Consider the following 21,890-nt stretch of genomic DNA (forward strand, 5'->3'; position numbering starts at 1 on the left):
CCAGAACAATTCATCACAATGAAAAAAAACAATATATTATATGAAACTAACAATCAAACAATCGAAAAATCTCCAAACGGAAATACCTTGTTCTGATTGGTCGAAATTTAAGATACGGAGAAATCGGCATTGCAAATATATGCAAGTCGGAGGCATTTTTATATTGCAAGTAAGGTGAGTGATACGATTAATTCTAGCAACTAAAATTTAAATTTTGAACATCAATGTTGGTTGCTTCGTGAAATTTCATATCAATGATCGATCATGTATTGAAAAACATTTAGCACAAGTGTAAGTGTAAAATTGTATATAATAGCAGTTGTGTTGAAAATGACTTGAAATATAAAACGATTTATTTACATTTTCATAAATTAAAAATCAATGTGTGTTCCCGCTCGAGAACGGATCGTCCGGTTTAAGCTGTCTGCTTTGTTGTGTTCATTTTCACCCAAGGAAAGTTCATGCGGCGAGAAAAAATGGAAAAGTGAAGGAATATTCGAAAAATTGATTTCCCACTCATTCCACTTCGACAGTTTCTATCGTGATACGCGCCATCCAACGACTAATTACCATTCTTTTGTCATCTTCACTCGGTTGTAAACACTGGTGGAGTGAACAAACAATACCCAACAACCAAACAAAACGGCCCTGTTCAGGGCCACCAAATCAAAACAAACATATCCAAAATCAGACACATCGAAACATATCCAAAATCAGCATGCAACAGATAGCCTAACGGAATCCTACGTCAACTGTGCGGTCGTGTCTGGGACACAACCCTTCTGTGACTTTTTCCTAAAAAGAAAATTGAAATCTGTTCAAAAATGTTAACATTAAAACATCAAAAATCAATCTCCTAGTATTTGGTATGACCCCATTTTGCGCCCAGCAATTCCTGCGACCGCCGAGATGAGATTACTGGTCACTGTAGACGCAATGCTCTTCTAGACCTCCCTAATCGTCGTTTTGATTTCCGTTTCGTTCGATTTTTATTCTTTCAGACGGTTCTTGTTTTCCCACATGTGTGAGTAAAAAATGCTCAATGGTGTTTAAGTCCGGTGATTGCGGAGGTGTTTTGACTCCCGCACGATGAGATCAGTTTGCTCCGGGTCACATTATCCAGTTGAAAGTAGTAATCACGGAGGAGACCCAATTTGTGCACGGAGAACCGCAAGCTACGTCTCAGGGTGTTCAAGTAAAGATAGCTACTTGAATGGTGTTGAATCGATGGACTCCATGCTTCCAGTTCTAGGAGCCGCCATTGTACCATACATCAGTTGACTGCCGCCACCGTGTTTTACCATGCGCACCAAATGCTGAACCTGGAGCACCGATCCTGGTGTTTCCTCCACACCATCTGTCTATCCGATTCAGAGAGAATTGTTTAATCCGTTTAAAGGACCCTGTTCCAGAACTTCTAAGGTAAGTTTACATTTACCTTAGCAAACTGTAGTCTTTTTTCATATTCACCATTGAGATGAAAGACTTTTTACGGGCAACATGACCTCTTAGATTGTTCATGTATGCTACTCTCCGGACATTGTCTGCGCTGACTGTTGTGTCCACCACTTGGATGTTATCCATGCTTTCTTCGTATTTCCATTTGTTTATGTTATCTACCGTAGAGTGGCTTCTTCCGACAGCTGCACTGTATTTCTTCGACAAGTCTTACTTGTTATCATTGTACGTGTAACAATGAGGACCCAAAATCTTCCAAGGTGAAAAATGAAAATCGATTCTCCTCTCAGTAACTTCGCTTCGACTAGGACTTCTTCGGCATTCGCCGTCATTCGCCGTCGTGCCTTGAATTGCTTAGAAATGAATTGACGAGCCTTCAGAGCGAAGATGACTGATTAACTGTTCTAGCTAATGGTTATTCTAATTGACGTGACTAATGCATACAAATCTGCCTCTTCATTCAACCTGACCGTAGTGTTCACCTCAATACAATAATCTTGGTTTGGATGATCCCTCGCGATGTCAACAGACAGAACGTAGGGGAAGAATGAAATGGTGTGTGAAAATAGTGATCGCAAGGAATAGACAGCAGACAGGATGGGACGAATTGGGTCGAAGGCCAATCCACTACACTGACTTCTATCCACAATACTACTCCCCCTGACACGAATCTTGTTACCCGCGTACACAATCTTATTTTAACGTCCATATAAAGTGAAACGAAAACTTGATTTCTGATGCAAAAAAGTAGTTACACCATTAATGGACGACTTCATTGTTTAACCAACTCAAACCAACAAACTTAGACAGTCACCAGATGCTTCAAAGGTCCTCGGGTTAGTATCAGTGAATAGCGTGTAGTTTGGGAGGAATTCTGAACAAAATTTCAGTTCCCTTTGTCTCCGGGTTCAATTTCACAAATTTGTCAGAGTTTCTGAACACAACACTGCACGATATTTTATATGAATTTTCGAATTTTCGTGTTCGATACAAAAAAAAATCTACGTTGAGCTCAAACATCGATACATGAGAGAGAGAGAGAGAGACGCATTCATTTTGAGGAGAGTCACTTCGAATAAAATGAGATAGTCGAGTCGTAGAATGAGATAGAAACTAAACGCCCGAATGACTGTCGAGCCCTGGTAACAATATCTGATTATGTCCTCTTACTTGCCATTTTGATAAAAACTTTTTCAAACATCAATAAAAAACAAAAACCAACACCGCCCAAGGTTGGGTGTTGACATTACACATTGACGAAAAATGTACGCTAATTTGCAATGATCTTACCTACAGAGTTTGTTTGTTTGGAGAAATTTAAAATGTACACTCAATTTTGCAATGCCTCAAGTCGAGTCAAGTTTCATCATTTTGGGGTCAAGGCACACAATTGGAAGCACCTATTACCTGAAACTATCGCTGGTGAACGGTACCGATTACAATTTTGTACCGTTTGGACAGAGTTCTGCAGGAAAATCGATCGAAATGGGAGAGTAGTCACGACAGGATAGTTTTGGACCACATGTTCAAAGATCTGTCAGGAATTATCTGGACACTGATCCCTCAGATTACTATTTATTTCGGTCCATGACGTCAGCCCTTCCTGAAGAGTTGTGCCGATGTTATGAAGAAATCCAAAATAGGCTTGATATCTGTCAATATTGAATGAGCCACAATGTGTCATGCCACTACCCACTCACGAATATATAACCTGACATGGATGGATGATTCAAATATTTGACCGAATGACAGTATTCACTTTTGTTGCACCAAATGAATATACGCAGCGAGGAATGACGCCTGCACACAAATTCGAACCGCGTATAGCGTCCCGTTCTAGCTATAGCGAATAACCTCTGCACAGACAAGTGCAGAACGATAAATGATACATGAAAAATTACGTCATCATTCGGTCACCATTTGCGGAGAGCGATGAATGGGAGAAGAGCTAAAACGAGAGAGTTTTTGTTTCTCACTGGAGCTGTGTTGGATTTTTGTCTGTCTGTCTGATTCTTATAGACTCGAAACTACTGAACCGATCAACATGATAATTGATATGTAGGGGCTTTTGGGCCCGAGGAAGGTTTTCGTGATACTTTGAGACCCCAGGGTGCTGCCATACAAATTAAACACAAATTACTACATTACTCGGGAATTAATCAAGCAAATGAAACCAAATTAGGCATATTGAGGTTTTAGAGTGCAATAAATGTTTCTATGGTAGTTAGACTCTCCACCCCCTCTCTAAAGGGGGGCTGCCATACAAAAGAAACATAAATTTCTGCATAACTCAGGAACTAATCAAGCAAATGGAACCGAATTAAGCATATGGAGGTTTTAGTGTGCAATAAATGTTTCTATGATCGTTAGACTCTCCACCCCCCTCTCTAAGGAGGGGCTGCCATACAAATGAAACACAAATTTCTGCATTACTCGAGAATTAATCAAAAAAACGAAACCAAATTTGGTATGTGAAGGTTGTGGAGGCATTTGAAAATTTTCGGTGAACTCTGAAGGAAAAAGGGAAAATTCAGAAAATTAAATTCCCATATGTTTTACAATTACATAGTGACAAGTGCTGTTTGTCCATTTGATGTTTGCGCTAGCGAAATTGATCTTTGTTCCAAACTGGAAATGAATTTTAATGTGATAAAACGCACTCCTATATCTTCTTCTATCTATACCAAAAAAGGATCGCCAGATGTGTTGATAAGAGCAGAACTCGAGGAATGCATTGTCCGATTGAGGGCACTCTATATTCTATCATATTTTCTGTATAAAACATTTATTCCATGTAACGGAGAAACATGTCATTTACAAGTGGTTGAAAGATCTTGAACGAGAATTATGTCTGAAAATAATCTGATTTTATAATGATGAGTTTTGTAAGAAATGCTAAGAATTTTATAGTAAAAAGTAAATTTAACGGAGACGAATAGAAGATCAATCAACAGTTTTGCGATTGGACCCATGAACTTGCTCATAGTAAGAAAACGTGAATGTTTGAAGGTATTGATAACAAAAAACAAATTTTTATCGGGACGAAGTTTGCCGGGTCAGCTAGTGAAAAATATAATCTGACTACCCTTCCTTGAACATCTAGCTAGTTAAATATTCCCATAGTTTGCACTCTCTGACAATTATGGGTCAGGATCTGTTGCTATAATTGAATATGAATCATTCGCTTTGCGTATTCCGTAAGATTCTGCTGCTTCATTGTGCATGGAAAGGTTCGACATGTAATCAGTTACCGGCAAAGAAAAATATAAACTTTCCGCACCGAAACCAATCATGACGGTTTTGGTTTGCTTACTCGTGTATCATGAAGTGTGAACCGAAGCAGAGTTGTCTCATTCCCTTTTGTGTCATGTTTTGTAGCGTTCAAAAGCAAATGAATGCCACTGGGAGAAAGCGAATTATTCAGTGAAACGATCAATCGGCAAATACCGTGAAATATTGATTGGCCAATATTGTGACTTCCAATGGATCACATTTTGAACAATGTAGCAGTTAGCTTTATGTTTCGAACAATTAACTTTACATAAAAAAATCTGTGCAATCATTTTTGTTCTACATAGGCTGAAAAGTCCCGGGATTTTTCAACAAATGGCGCCACTTAAAAACGAACAAGATTCATTTCGAGTGGTTCATCTGTCACTAGCTTATGTGTGAAGTTTCATGACATTTTGTTTATTTGTTCACAAACTATAGTTGTCTAAGTGTCACTATCTGAGCATTCGTATAGAAAATGGAAAAAGAGGAATATCGTATTTTGATCAAACATTGATTTTTTGTTAGGAAAAACTCCTGAACAATCAATGCAGTAGTTGACGAAATATTATTCCACTTCTACTCCTTCGAGAACAAAAATTTTTCGGTGGTTTAGTGAATTTAAAATGGGCCGTACAAGCACCGCAGATGCCCCTCGCCCAGGAAGGCAAAAAGAGGCTACGAATCCATAAATCGTAAAACAAGTTCATCGACTTGTTCTAAACGATCGTAAAGTGAAGTTACGCGAGTTTGCTAAAGCCATAGGCTCTTCAAAAAACAAAAAACAAATTTCAAAAAAACAAAAAATAATTTACACGACATTCTGGACATGAAAAAGCTATCCGCGCGATGGGTGCCGCGTTTGTTGACCGTCGACCAAAAACAACGGCGCGTTTACGATTCAACAGCCGGTTTGGCGTTTTTGAAGCGTTATCGAGTGGACTTCTTTCGGCGTTTTGTGACAATGGATGGAACGTGAATTCATTACCACCCTCCTGAGTTCAATAGGATGTCTGTAGAGTGTCACTGAGGCATAATTCGAAGACATAGACGTTTCGTGTTGAGCTATTTAGCTTTGTCCAAAACACGATTGTTTTCATTAGAAATCCAAGGACTTTCCAGCTCATGTAGTATACCTAATATAATTTAAAAAATACATCTACATCATTTTTTTGGGAAAATTTCTTTGAACAACCAGAATGCCAAATTAGGCTTGAATCCAGGCCAAATGACACCGCTAATCTAAATTAACGTGAATTGAAATGTCAGGCTTTTATCTCAGGCAGCCATCAACAAGTGAGGCAAATACTTGATCACGATGTCACACACGAGCAATGGCGAACGCACAACTGACGTTGATTGATCCGAACAGCTAACCGCTCAATCTTCATAAACGCACGATAAACATCAGCCCGAGGCACTCCACTAAATGACTCCGCGCAACAACAACAACAACAAGCCTTGAGTTCTCCGACACCTTAAATGCACCTTGCATTTGTGGAATGCAATTAGGTGCACAAGCGCTTATCTAATGTGTGCACCGGAACGCGACTATAGCCTCCATTAACCAGTAGGAAGGAGTTCAGGATCGGACAAACCCCACGAAATGGCGAGGTGTCAGCCACATGTGACAAATGGCATCATCACTTGTCCGCTGTCACCGCACCAATAACGGGTTTTTCGCTTTCGCCTGCTTGAAAAAAGAATATACAATATATCTAAGGATGGGATGTAATTGCGCCGAGTTAACTGTATTTTACGGGGTCTCTATCGGAGCAGTTCCTGTCACTTCGCTCTGGTAATTCATTTGGTCCCATCGCTGAACACGTCAATCTGGCACATGGCTTACTCGGTGAGTGGCATTATTCGTCTCAGTGACAAGTAAGCAACATAAAAAAACCAACAGTCACTGACATCTAACATCTCCTAGACGCCATATACTCCACGGATGGTGGCAGGGAAGAGTATATGTTGGACAGTAATTTTCCCACGTGACAAAACGAAGAAAGAATATGTGTTTTTGTGGGCCATATGCAATATAGCTGAAGCATAGCAGAAAATAAGGGTGAAATACTTCTTGCTAGGGTATTGACTGGAACAAGTAAGCCTCTGGCGCAGAGTGGTTGGAGAAACATAATTGCATCTCTGGTGCTTTTACATGTATGGATGTTTCGTTTTTCTAGCTGTTTGGGTCGAGACGAAAAGTTTTATTTTTGTGTCACACAATACGATGACATCTGTGTACATTATTGAAGTCTCAGTGGAAAGAGCCAAAAAAAACAACGCTCTTGACAGTATTATTTATAGAAAAAAATATTCCAATTAAAAATATTTCCCGTGCATTGTTGGTATATTCAGCGTCAATTACATGTTAATCAAACCGAACGCTTATAGACACGGAAGTGACCAATTTCTCCCCTCGAACCCGTGCATCATCATCGTCTTCCGAACTCGCGAAGTGACATCGAATACCATTGCTGCGGCACAGTTAAGAAGGAACCCACACGAACCAATGACCATGAAATGTCCGAAGGCAGTAATAGCTGACAAACTGGAAATCATCGATTTAACCATCACCCCCTGCCAACGCCAGCAACCATGACCTGGCCGCCGCGGAAAAGGGAGAGAGGCAGCAAAGGGATAGGACACTCATTTCGGCTACTGCCTGCCTGAATTCTGGCTAGCCATCCTACTGTCACTCTTGCTGCTCTTGCTCCTCGCTGCAGGAGTTCGTTTATGATGGACAGAAGGACCTACGCCTTCACGCACACTGCCTGAGAGGGGGTGGCTGTCTCCATAGGGATCCGAGCGCCCACTTCCGAAGGAAGAACATAGCAACACACCAACACACACTTACGCGCACTCAAAGTTGGGTGAATGAAAATCAATTGAGTGGTTCACACACACATCCCTCCAAAAGACTGTGGCATGTTATCTCAGCGTGTAGTGCGTGTGTCACACACTGACACAGTTTAGTGCAGGCAATGTCGATTGTTCAGATGGTTTCGGTTTGGTGGTAGGAGAGGGGAATTATTAATAATGCAAAAGAACAAACTTCGGTTTTTGAGAGAGAGAGAGAGAGAGAGAGAGAGAGAGAGAGAGAGAGGGCGTTGAACGAATCAGAGGGATGGAGAGACAGCGTTGCCAACGGTGCGATTATACTTATGATATGAAAAAGTATATTTTCTGCTGATGAATTGAAAACTCAACCATCAACATCAACGTTGATAAAATTGTGTAAGGAAAAGGGGCATTTGACTACCATTTCTATACTGTTCACTTCACAATATTCACTGTTCCATCATCCAACACACAAATTTTACTAAGACATGATAAATGAATATAGGGCGTACTCGATAATATATAATCTCCGATTTCCTTTCACTGTATATAAGAGATGAAACAGATATCCGGGAACTATCCGGTATCCCACCTATCCAAATAAAGACCTATTATCCGGTCGGATACCAGATATTGGAAAAAATCAATAATTTCTCATTAACACAAGATACATCTTTTAATTTTTTCAAAACTAAATCAATATGAGCTCATAACATTATTTCTTGAAGGCAGTATTCTAGTCTAGAAATTTGAAAAAAATTTAAAAAAAAAATCCTTCATATTTCTGTAGATTAGGCATTCAAGAATATACCCTAGAAAGGACTTATCGAAAATCCCATTATTTACCGAGAGCCATTTTAGTGATGAGGTATCTAGCTTATCTAGGTATCTAACGGCCATAACAATGAACTTCAAACGCGTTTTTCTCGAAACAAGTTTTTTCAAACTGGCGTACACGATATCTCATGTTCTACTGAACCGATTTGTGTCGAATTTATATGGATAAAATCTGTATGCATCTCTCTATCGCATGAACCTCTAAAAAATAATATCTTTTAAATTTTACTGTTTTAAAAATAAATCGGGAAACGTAAGAAAAAACGTTTGAAACCGCATTTGTTTTCTAACGACCGCCATTTTTTCAAAAAAGATGTTTTTGACTTGTCCGAGGTTCATGCGATGGCGGCATCTTTACTGATTCAGAATCTGTTCGATTTTTTGTTTCAGATAACCAGAACGGCTGGAATCGTGTACGCCATGGCACAACTTTTTCTGGAACCCTCTCACTTCATCAGCTTGTAATTATTCTAGTTATGATTTTTTTTGTTAAAAGATAGACGAACAAATAATGATAGAATAGATAGTAAAATACTCTTTGTTTTATGTTTACGGAGCCCGAAAAAAAACGTCCGGAATTCACTAGAATACCCCTTTAACACTATTACTTTTATTATGAAGATTTAACCAACCGAATACGCTTCGATGTAAACATCACTGCAAGGAGCTAAAGGATAATACCTCTAGTAAACCTTGTCAGTTGGGGGTACTGTTTAGAGTTTAATAACCACTAAACGCAAGGAACGCGTTTTCGCATAACAGTCAATAATAACGCGACGCTGACTATCATTTTCATTTACGTTGAAACTGTCACAAAAAGTGTCGTGAGGTTCGCGTGTAAGGTTTAATTCAGTTTAGTCTCTTTTGCTTCGTTTAATTTGATTTGTGGTGAAGTAAGTGTACCCGCTCTCACAATAGCATTCCTGAAGGTAGTTCTAAGTTTTTAAATCTTGAACGAAAATAATTTATTGATGTTATTTGCCTATTTGAATTCGTAGTACAGTAAGTTACCTCTAATTCGACATACCGTGGCACCCCTCCGTGTCACATAAAAGATGGATGTGACATGTAATTGGTGATTCTTGATACAGTGTAGACGTCTGATGGCGGCTTTCAATCTGGCTGACGCCAATTTGGGTCCCAAACTCGATGTTTACAAAAATGTCCAATTATTCATTTTGTATTGAGGGTCTGTCCAATTAGCTAGGTGTCGTATTAGAGGTAACTTACTGTATATGAAAAATTTGAGCTCATATTTCATTTTTTTTATGTAAAAATGTGTTCATTACTCCAGGAGCAGTGGCGTAGTATGACCGGGTGACACCCGGGGCAGGTGTCTTGGGTGTCACCCCTCCAATGAACGTCTTTGTTATCTTTGTCTTCGTTTTTAAAAGAAAAATCCTATTTATATAACTAAGAAACTGTTTTATTATGATATCGAATAAGGCTAACAAGAAATCACAAAATTTTCAAGCCTCTTGCAAATTCAAGCCACCAGCAAATTATCTGATCACATTATCGAAATTAAAAGAGTTAGCACATTCACTTTCAATTGACAGCAAAGCTAATCCATTTAAGTACGCAATTGTTGAAATCATTGTTTATTTAATTTCAATTTTGAGCTTCACATGATGCCACAGAAACGCAAACGGCTAGCAGCGGTTTCAAACTCACATTAAGATTTGGGAGCGTTTCTTGGAAATCTTACTTCACGATGAACTGTAATACATTCAATGCAATTCAATGAAAATTGGATTCGTCGTAGAAAATTGCCAGTTTCGAAATGTAATAGAAGATCAAGTGAGATGTATTACGTAAAGAAGGTCGAAATTTCTGGAGCAATTCAATTAAACTTAACGAAAAACAGTAGGAAAACCGAAAAACCACACGTGAAATGCTGCTCGCCATGTACATAAGGAAAACATTCCTCCTCGCTGGTTATGGAAAGTGGATTTATTTCAAAAATACTAAGTGTCAAAGATCTTGGGTAAGTCCAGAGGAAGCATCAACATCGATTGCAAGGTCAAATCTCTATGGGCGGAAGATAATGCTATGTATTTGGTGGGATCAAATGGGTTTGATCTAATATAAGTTACTCAAACCTGGCGAAACCGTTAATACTAATTGGCATCGACAACAAATGATCAATTTCAATTGAGCTTTGGGCGAATAACGACCAGAGCACCAAAAAAAGATAACACAAAGTGATTTTGTGTCATTATAACACTCTAACGCTTTATCGATTGAAGTCATTTGGTTTGTGAAGTTCTTTCAAATGCGAATTACTCACCAGACTCGACTGAGCAGCGCTTCAATACTTACGGAAATTTGAAAAAAATGGCTTAATAAATGATTTGCTTCTAAAAAGGAACAGTTCTCTTCACGTGGTATTCACAAACTGCCAGAGTTCGATGAAAAATACTTTGAATAAGACAGAGTTTTGACGTAGGACTACGTCTTTCATTTCTGTACCGGGGTGTAAGTTCAAAGTTTCTCAAACCGCAGAGTGAAATGGTATAATAATCACTTCATTCGAAAGATGAAATGTCAAAGAGTTATATAATTGTCACTTATTAGTCCAAAAATGGTTTTTTTTTTACGTTGGCTTACGTCTTACATTAAGAGTGCCAAATCAGAAAACAGGTCACGTTTCTATGAAATAAAGTTAACGTTAATACCTATTTTTGCTGCGAATGGATTTTAACGATTAGCATACCTTGCATAGTAAGTAAACTGTTGCTAGCATATAAGTATTGCATCTCCTCTGAGGAAAACTCTAGAGGGACGAATGACCTTTGGTTTAAAGTCCCTTTAAAAACAAGAACCGAAAAGGAAAATTTTCGGAATCTTTCTGTGCCCAAAACAACAAAGATCGGGTATTCTGCTTGTTTTGTGTTTTATGATTCCCCTCGAGTTGTGAACGCTAGCAAATATTCCTCTGTTTTGATGCAACAAATGGAAAAAAATAATTCTTCCGACCACTCTAACATGGAAATGGTCACCCTAACGAAAAAAAAAAAACGGGTCTAATAGTTTGCGACAAAGAACAAAACTGCCACTTTTCATGGAAATCTGAGAATCACTGTATCTGTTTGGCATGGAATGGTTGTGTTCATATATGAAATATGGAAAAAAACATGTTTTTCAAACTGTATGTATGTAGGGATGTAGGGATGATTTTCTGAAAGCATTATGTTAAGAAGAGAGAAAATCCTTGCCATTATGGAAGAATGTTCAAGATTAGAGCACAACTTTCGAAAATGAGCTCAAAATGTAAGAAAAAAAGGAAATCCCAATGCTCATCAAATGAATTCAAGTGCGGACATTGTTTATAATTGAATAAGTAAAAAACGGAAAGAAAATGTGGGAAAAAGAAAAACGTATGAGAATGATAATAACAATGAGAAAGAGAAAAAGGAAAATGTACTTCAACTGGACTTTCTGCGAATTTTGTTGCAATGCGACAAGCAAAACGTCGGGGCTTGATAAGTTTTTGCAAACTCAGTTCGAAAGTTTGGTAGGTGGTACAATGCCGGAGGATACATCTGTCTTGTGTAGTTGTTTGACCAAAACATATGAGTGCACCATAGTTCTATCGAGTAAAAGATACAGTAAGCGGTTCATATACTTATTCGTTTTGATTCGAATATTATGTCCAGATTTTTTTGTACTGCAGCAGATCTCAGAATAAGGCTCTAAAGAATGTTTTTAAATATCATGTTCGATTTCTGATCAATCAAGAATCATCCCGGAGTGAAAATTCGCTTGACATGGCTTGTTTTTGTTGCAGATATCAACTAATAAGTAAAAAATTATAAAAGAAAAATATATCTATATTTTTCTTTTAAAATTTTTCACTTATATAAAATATATATGTTTTCAATATAATTATCACTTATATAAAATTATAAAAGAAAAATATAATCTATATTTTCCTTTTATTATTTTTCACTTATTAGTTGATATCTGCAACAAAACCAGTCCGTTTTATTTTGCATGCTAGTGTTCCGTGTGTATTTCATGATTCAAAATTTCTCATCATAAATACATGGTTCCTGATTTTTCTTGTACTCTCAAAAATGAAAAGAACAATTAAATAATTGAGTTTCATAAAGATAATTTCTTCACAGACGGGATTATCTAAGATACACCATTCCATTTCATTTCAAAAGGTATAAGAGTGATAGTGACACCTAAACAACGGCTGAATTGACCTCCGAGATCATGCAATTTAAAATCTTTGATTATTTTGGTGTAGTCATGTGAAGTTTCTCTGTTCGCCACTGTCGCCAGGATACCACAGATATGCGGCCTTCGTTGCTGCAGAAAATGATCGAATATTCGACATTCCGATTGGGTTCCCTCTGATCCAGCAGAGCCAACCATATGTCGGAAATCATAATCAAATAAAAATGGCAAAGAATTCGAATAAAGTCGAATTTATGGCAATTAACACCATTTATGTGGGTTTCAATTTAGCTTCCAATTATATGGCTCTTCAAAAAATAAATTGTACAACATTTCAGAGAACCTACGGTTCCTTAGAAACCGATGAAATGAAAAGGAAATTTATCAAGAAAAATTCCACGAACACATTTTCACCAAATTCCACAAGAAATTAGCCGAATAAGCAGAAGTTTTATGACACGGAAGATCAAAGCATAACATCATTAGCCATCAAGACATTTCCACTAACGGAGGGCGAAAAAGAAAAGCAGGCAACACTGGTATCCGGTGACGGTGACTGAGAACGTATTTCTTCAGAAGCAGGCTGGTGACTGCGAGCGGAAGGCTAATGGAGCGCGTTCACTTCATAAGAAGAGAGGAAGCGGGGAGTGTCCGGAAAATGCTTCCGAGATCAGTGAGTGGGATGGGAAAACTCGGTTATGGCTCACTGGAGAAACCCTTGGTTTTCGATGATTCGTGCGGCAGTAAGTGAGCATGCGAGTTGCAAAGAATGTTTGTGTGGGAAATAACATTTTTTTAATGATTTTTTTTTTGCTTCTTCTCCACCGAATGTGGACCGTGGAAAATTTTCTGGACGCTGCAGGACAAGACAACGGTTCTGACAGTAACAGCAGACATCTCACCTTACTACTCCTGGTAAAAAAGCACCCTGTATTTGTGCTGTCACACATTTGAGCAATGATTGACGCTGAACTTTCTCAAAATTTGTGGTAATAACTACTGTGCTCATTTGATATGTTTCAAGCTATCACAAAATTGGAGATTTTTCTCTTCACCAATCCTCGTTTGTGCCACTTTCCAATATATATATATATATTTATATGTATATGTATCACATCTCGCTCCTGCGGAACGATTTTTCTCCACTTGCTTGCTTGCTTATTGGGAAAATAATTGATTTCTTTTCATGCCTCCGCCAGCATTGCTTGCTTATCACAACTTTTCCACCAGTTTGGCACTGCGACCAGAAGATGATCTCCGAACGCGTTCACTTTGAAAATTCTTTTGGTTCCACTAGATATCTTTTTTTTTTGCTCGTTCATAGAAAAAAAGATACACGTTATCCTAAGTAAGGCTCGCTTTTATCCTGACCACCGAACGCCGCGGCTTGGCACAATTCCGGACCTCGACACACTCCCGCAAACGGACGAAACGGGAGGACAATGGCGCTTCTTCGAACCGTGTCGAACCGAAAATGGTCCGAAAGCACCGAGCAGAAGTTCTATTCTAGCCCACAAAACTGTCCTGTACAAGGATCTCTCCCACTCAGTGACGATAAACTTCTAGTACTGCACCCACTCATCTCCATCTCCTTTTTCTTTGGGCCGATTCTTGTGCGTTGGGGGGTGAGTTACGGGCCAGGCAACCCAACGTCACTGTTGTGAAGGCGTTTGAATGAGTTAGTGTGTGTGTGGGTTGTATTGAATGTCAGCTTCTAGTACTTATCCGTACAACCACCCTCTGACCAACCTTGGTTCCCCTACATGGGCGACGTTGAGAATTTTCCCGAACCCACACATATACACACACACGCACACATATTATACGAGTGTTTGTTTGTTGGTGCGCTGCTAACGCGCAAACTCCATCTTGTCAGCACTTCTGTCGCACGCTGTTGTGCTTTCGTTCATGAAAATCCCTCTCCTGTTATGCTGCCGGGCTACTACTACGACTAGTATCACTACTACAGGTACTACTACTATCACCAATACTTGCACCTTTAGTGCTGTGCAATTCGATTACTAGCCTCATCTGTCCTCGGCTGGTATGGCGGGTTATTTTTTTTCGATAGAAAATTTTGAACAGTGCTACCTCAACAGTAACAGCCGAGAAACCGACCATCCCACGATTCAACGATAGCTAGCTGGAGCGGAGCTGAAAAAAAAACCGGACAAGAAGACATAAACGATGCATAAAATATGTATCTCATTGTTTGATCCTAAGCGCCGTCTGTGGGCATCTTTACGTAAGACGAAACTGAACATTCCAATTATGTGTCCAACTATGCTCTGAAGTGTCACCAGAATAAGGCAGTTGGGCAGTTGGGTGATCCCACACACAGACTCCAGCGAATTAAAGCCCATCATTTTACAGTGTGCGTAGGTTCGATCAGAGCCAAGAACGTGGGCCAAATAAAATCTCATCAAGACATAATGGTTCCATAATGAGATGTTATGTCCGTTCGCATAAAATGCTGGAGGAAGGTTTTTTTTCGCTTGCTTCATGAGAATCTCGTTTTCTTAGTATTATGGCGACACTGCTTCTAATGCTTTTACTTGTACAGCATTGCACGCAAAATCAAAATTATTAATGAGATAATTGAAGGTAATTATGAATGACATCCGGAGAAATCATTGTGAAAGCAAAAAAGAAACAAATCCAATCTGTTATAACTCGAAAGCATTTCAGTTGGGCGTAATATAGTCCAATGGTTGATGACAGTCATTTGTCAATTTTTTTGAATTAGTTGAATTTTTGTTGAATTCTGTTAAATTTAAATAATATTTATAATATCGAGAATCAGTATTTTCTATAGAAATACTACAGCAGGACATAATCGTCAATTGAGGGCCATTCAGAGATGAGAGTACTAAATGACGGAAGCTGACGATTAGGTCGCATAACTTTTTTGATATATTTCTTCCGAGCAAAACAGACACCGACAATTCCAAGATGGATAACCGAATCGATAGATTCGTAGGAATACACTAGAGAGGTCAAGAAAGTGCTTTCTAATTACTCAGAAATAAACAACTAGATGACATCAGCTGCGGATGAAAGCATAGGGAAAAAGTGAATATAAATACAATAAATAAAAGGAATATCCTCAGAAAACTGAGAACAACTATAGCCCATAACTAGAATATCAAGCGCTCCTTAAGTTGTACAAATGTCTAAACAACCCTAAAAAAGCATTAGTCCCAAACATGACGTTCATAGCATGTGAAGCATATAAAACAAAATATTTTGTATACAGAGAGGATGGAAAATGAATTGAAACTGATAAAATATTTATGGAAAAAAAACACAGTGCACTCATCGAATTTAACGTCAAATAATAACGTATAACGCAATACAACAGTCATACAGACAGTTCGGGTTCGGGTTTTTGCTTTTTTGCATAAGCTTTCCGAGTCGCTCCTCTCCCATCGTTGATCTTAGATAAACCTTAAGTCTACGAAAACTTCGTTTGACCGATGCTGTGGTTGATGGAAGCGTTAGTGTTAGCTTTGCGAGTAAAATAATAACCCCTTCCCCCTCTCTAAAGAGGGGGGAGGGTGCTAAACATCTCGAGAACTAATCAAACAAATGGAACCAAACTTAGCATGTAGAGGTTTTTGTGCTCCCTTGGCCGAGTGGTTAGCGTCATAACTAACATGCCGGGTGTTCGGGTTCGATTCCCGTTCTGGTCGGGGGAATTTTTCGTCAAAGAAATTTCCTCTGACTTGCACTGTGATCACGCGTATTCTAGAGCTTGCCACTCAGAATGCATTCAAGGCGTGTTATTTGGCATAGAAATCTCAACTAAGTACTAATAAAAATGACGCAAGTAATACTACGTTGAGACGGCGAAGTTCCTCTAGGAACGTTAGTGCCATTGAAGAAGAAGAAGAATGTAGAGGTTTTAAGGATCGATAAACGTTTCTATGGTAGTTCGACACTCCTTCCCCTCTCTAAAGAGGGGCTCCGATACATATAAATTTTGGGCGGGACAAAGTTTGCCGAGTCAGCTAGTAGCAATATAAGATCAATATGAGACAAGAGACACATTGCAAATAAGCACGCATTAGAGCATGCTTTGCCAAATACACGGCTCAGACCGAAATAAATATAGATTCACGTTTATGCTGTCCTTTTTGAAGTGGGACGCGGCGCGAAAATGGACATAGGAACAACATTCCCAAATAAACTCTTAACGTCAACACACCAAGCTGGTCGAGGTGTGACTGAACGATGTATCTTCCGCCCTTCTCTCATATATGCATCGCGCTTCGATACGACTTGATTCTGTGAGCGGTGCGAAAATGAGCATAGCAACTACATTCCCATATAGAGAATCACGTTGACTCGAAGCGCGATGCATATATAAGAGGAGGGTGGAAGATACAACATTCGTTCACGCTCCGACCAGTTCATTTGGGAATGTTATTGTTGTGTCCATTGCTCGCCCCGCTCAGTAAAAGCGTTCTGTACAATGAAGGATGCATTGGAAAAATAGAATAAGTTGCATCGAGAGTAGTAGATATATACATTGTGTGTTCTGTGGTTTATATTTCTAATAGCAATTATAATTCGACAGTCAGCCATTAAGCAATGGTGTCCATCAGCGGCGATGGTGTCCATCATCAGCATATGAATACGAGGGTCGTTCAAAAAATAAGTTTCAGTGCCTCAGAAATCGCAGAAAAATAAAGTTAGGACAAAAAACAATGTAATTTTCATAATCTACGTTTTCTTTCCCATCGTTCGGCGTTCGGCGGTCAACGGAGGTCAACGATTCGATAACACTGAAAAAATTCGTAACGCAGTTACATCGTACTTCAAAAAGTTGGACGCTACGCACTTCGCGCTCGGAATCGAAAAACTCATGCCACGCTATGAAAAATGCCTCGAAAGATACGGCGATTATGTAGAAAAATAGAAAATAAAACGTAGATTACGAAAATCACCTTGTTTTTTGTCCTAACTTTATTTCTCCGCGATTTCTGAGGCACTGAAACTTATTTTTTGAACGACCCTCGTATTTCCGCCGAATGAACAATGGAGGAACGCAGTGAGAAGGTCCCACGTCTCTCCGGTGATGTCCACGACATTACCCACCCGTTTTTTTTGCTCTTAGAAAACACGTTCCAACTTATGCAACAGCACAAGTGGCCATGTGGATCGCGTGGTATGTAAAACAGCCTTGCATTCTAGCCGGCCTTGGTTTGATCCACGTTGACATCGTTTAAGCTTTTTTTTCCGGGCACAATCCCAAGCTGACGCTCAGTCTGGAAGAAAGAAATGTCTGCTCCCATACATACAAACATTTTAAAGGTTTTGAAAAAGGTGCTTTTAGTTGTTCATTTCACCCTTCAACACACGAAAAAGCATTTTTTTCTGCCGGAGATGAAATGTTTTCTCCCAACGCTAGTTTGGGTGTGAGGACGATTGTGTCACATTTAACCGAATGTGACAATTACCCGAATGCAATATTGACCCGAAAGTAACATTTAACCGAATGTAATATTTACAATTATATTTAATGAGAAGCTATTTTCATATTTGATCCTGATAAGCGTTATTAAATGATAATATTTATAAATTGACTAAAAAAACACGGCGTTGCATACTATATTTTTCAAAATTATGAAAAAGATATATGGTTTCACTTTTATATTAATGAAATTTTTAATTTTGTATGAATGTAGGACTTCCAAATTCGATCATAAACATTATCCAGCCATTTGGATCACGTAGCTCATACACATAGAAAAAAAAAGTCATTTCCAAGCAGTCGACATAAAAATGATAAAATTAGATATTGAAAAAAAAAAGACAGACAATGCGTTGGAAGGAGAACAGTGTTAGAACACAATGCGAATCTGAGAAATTTACTAGAAACAAGGTCACTCGAATACCATTTATATGGATAGAACGTTTACCCGAATGGTAAATAATCTCTAATGAGAAAGAAAGAAATATTCAAAGAAAATAAAATTGTGTTAATAATGGTAGCAAATTAAAATCAGTTGAACACCCCCCGACAGAGAAGCTCAAAGCCAAATGATTAATAATTTTCGTAATTATTGAATTGAGATATTTACGTTTTTTTTTTTTTTTTTTTTTTATTAATTCGTTTATTTTTACAGGCTCAGTTACTTAAGTTTAAAGGAGCCGAATTCTTAAATATAATTTTAAAACTATATATAAAAAATTTTCTTAGATCTATGGTTAGTAAGGTGGAAAACCGATTACTCGCGGTGTACTCGAGTTTAGGAGGGTGACATATTTTTAGGAGAAGGATGGGATATAAGGAAATTGTAACAATGTTGATGAACACTCATTTCTTAAATCTATTCGTATATCTATAGTGTATTTACATTTCAGCTTATTCTACTATTTATAGCAAGGGGACGAATTACCCGCAAAGGAAGGAAAGGAGGGTATAAGGATGTAGGGACAATCACACACGAAGATCTATAGCTTTAAGGAAAACATATATATGGGACATGTAATCAAGGTCTAACCGAGCCAACACATCTCTCACCGGCACATTGGGCTGTCTTCCTCGGACCAGATACACCTCGCACGACCAAACAATGTGCTCGATGTCGTGATAACCTTGGCCACAAACGCAGAGATTGCTGCTGGCAAGATTGAAACGAAAGAGTAGTGCATCTAACGAACAGTGATTGGACATGAGTCGGGAGAAGGTGCGAATAAAGTCTCGACTCAAGTCTAGACTTTTGAACCACGGTTTGAGGCTAACCTTAGGGATAATCGAGTGAAACCACCGGCCCAATTCATCTTCATTCCACTTGCGTTGCCAGTTAGCGATGGTATTTTTGCGGACTAAAGAATAAAATTCATTGAAGGCGATTTGACGCTGATAAATATCGCCTTCAATTGCACCTACCTTTGCTAATGAGTCAGCCCTCTCATTACCCGGAATGGAGCAATGTGAAGGGACCCAGATAAAGGTAATGACATAACAGCGTCTCGATAAAGCACTCAAAATTTCTCGTATTCTCTCAAGGAAGTACGGCGAGTGCTTTTCCGGCCTCACTGAACGGATAGCTTCGACAGAGCTAAGACTATCCGTTACAATGTAATAGTGTTCAACAGGTCGTGAGGCGACGCTGTCCAGCGCCCAATGAATTGCTGCCAATTCAGCAATATACACTGGGCAAGGATTCTGAAGACTGTGTGAGGTGCTAAAAAATTCGTTGAACACTCCAAATCCTGTGGACTCGTTTATAGTGGACCCATCAGTAAAGTACATATTATCACAATTGATACCCCCATACTTTTCATCGAAGATCGTTGGAGCGATCCTCGATCGTTGGTAATCTGAATATTCATGGATATCTTGCTTCATGGACAGATCAAAATGCACAGAGGATTGATGTAGTCAAGGAAACAAACACGGTTGGGAATATACGAAGAAGGATCAACCTGCATGGAGATAAATTCATGATATGAACTCATGAATCCGGAGTGAAAATTTAGCTCGATCAGCTGCTCAAAATTTCCGATCACCAATGGGTTCATAACCTTACACCGGATGAAGAACCGAAGAGATAATAAATTGAAGCGATCTTTTAGTGGGAGTAGGCCTGCCAAAACCTCGAGACTCATGGTATGCGTTGAGGGCATACTATATTTACGTTTGTTAATTCCAATTCAAACAGGGAAACACACGTTCAGAATTAAGATAAAAAATTTGGACAACATATTAATTTTTTCGGTACTTACGTAATAACGCCACCGCAGCGTAATTTTTATTGTAAGCTCTTTATTTCGTAATGAAATTTATTCTGGTAGAATGTAATTGGGATGATGTTCCCATCTAGCGTGGATAAGGAAGCGAGGTGGCCCCAACCGCCGAAGTGACGCAATCCGAGTCGGCTGCCGACTCGCCGTCGAAAGCGACGGCCTCTTGCAAGCAAACTTGTATATTCTACCGACTGCCCGGTTAGTTTGAAACATAGAAGACGATCCTTTAGTTAGGTTCGACCGAGCATTAGCGAGAAGTCTTCAATAACATTTGCGAATTTCCTCATTACAATTTCTCTTTTTACCTCGTATTTTTGTTGCTCTTTCATGTTGTTTTCATTTAATCTCATTTATCAACAGGAGATTCGACAAAACTTGTAATTCAAAATCATTGAACTTTTCTTTCAAAAAATAGTTACTATCTAGATGTCTGATTGAAATATGATGTTTGACAAAGTTGTTGGAAAACTATTTAGAAGAATTAACGTTTAACTTACCCAAAAACTGAATTTAATATTGAAAACTATTATATCTCATAAAACTGATTTTGAATATGCTCTTTTCAAATCAGTCGTAAATTCAAATTGGTCATATGATATTGAAAATTGTGATTTTAAGTAGCTTCCAGCACAAGTACCAGGTAAAATCAAAATTTGCTGTTTTCGGCTGATTAGGCGTGGAATTACTCAATAGCAGAAGTATAAAATATTTCGATTGAAGCGATTTCGAAAATAATGAGGAATTAATTACACAAACACTAGGAACAGTGAAGCGAAAATCCAGAAGTGGAAGATCTCGTGAATCCTGGATCGACACCACTAGAACGATTCTTGTGTCAAGAGAAACCGTTGTGTGCAGGGTTGCCAACTATAATTTAAAAAAAATCAGGAAGAATGAAAATAAAAATCAGGATAACACATTGGGTTGTCCGAAAATTTGATGTCGATTTTTGGGAAAACAAAGACATCATTTTCAATCAAAGCATTATAATTTAATTTTATATGCATAGTTTTGTTCCACAATCTTTCGCCATCTTTCACACAGCTGGAATATTCTATCCTCCCAGAACATGTTTGCTTCCTCGTCGAAAACTGCTGCAAGCCATACATGTAAGAAACAGGTTGCTTGGTAGTAGCTCATAATACAGAATCCATTCCAAATCCTACCAGAAACAGAGTATATCCTCCTCCGGGCGAAGACCGAATATGTAAAAGAATTAATAAGCATGGTATAAATCCTCGCATAAGCGGGAATGCTAGTGGTTCGCCTGACTTTTTGATCGTTTATATTTTTTCCGAAAATTCTACAGCATCACTACAGCCAATTGCAGAGAAATCAATTTTCAAATTTTCACAGAGTTCATCATCCATGCTTTGGAATGAATCTTTACTCAACAAATGAGGAAAGCATATCAGCAGTGGAAGACTTGTTGAATTTTTCCTAATTTTTATGATATGTAGTACGGTTATAAATCTATTTACCACTTTGAATCAGACGAACAAATCTATATATATAAAATTCTCGTGTCACGATGTTCG

The 21,890-nt window shown here is 38.6% G+C and overlaps 1 protein-coding gene across 10 annotated transcripts in view; it reads right to left on the reverse strand.

Annotated features, from left to right (window-relative positions):
• Positions 1–21,890, reverse strand: part of LOC129763504 (rho GTPase-activating protein 100F) — a 166,363-nt gene that overhangs the window by 82,234 nt on the left and 62,239 nt on the right. For 2 of the 10 annotated variants that reach the window (XM_055762640.1, XM_055762638.1), the window contains exon 1: positions 13,497–14,070. The exons of the other annotated variants lie outside the window; for them this stretch is intronic. In XM_055762640.1, the coding sequence (XP_055618615.1) occupies positions 13,497–13,544 (48 nt within the window). In that variant the 5' untranslated portion in view covers positions 13,545–14,070. Of the gene's footprint in view, positions 1–13,496; positions 14,071–21,890 lie in introns of those variants that run through there. 10 annotated transcript variants of the gene reach the window in all.

Source organism: Toxorhynchites rutilus, chromosome 1, assembly GCF_029784135.1.
Source record: "Toxorhynchites rutilus septentrionalis strain SRP chromosome 1, ASM2978413v1, whole genome shotgun sequence".
Lineage (NCBI taxonomy): Eukaryota > Metazoa > Arthropoda > Insecta > Diptera > Culicidae > Toxorhynchites > Toxorhynchites rutilus.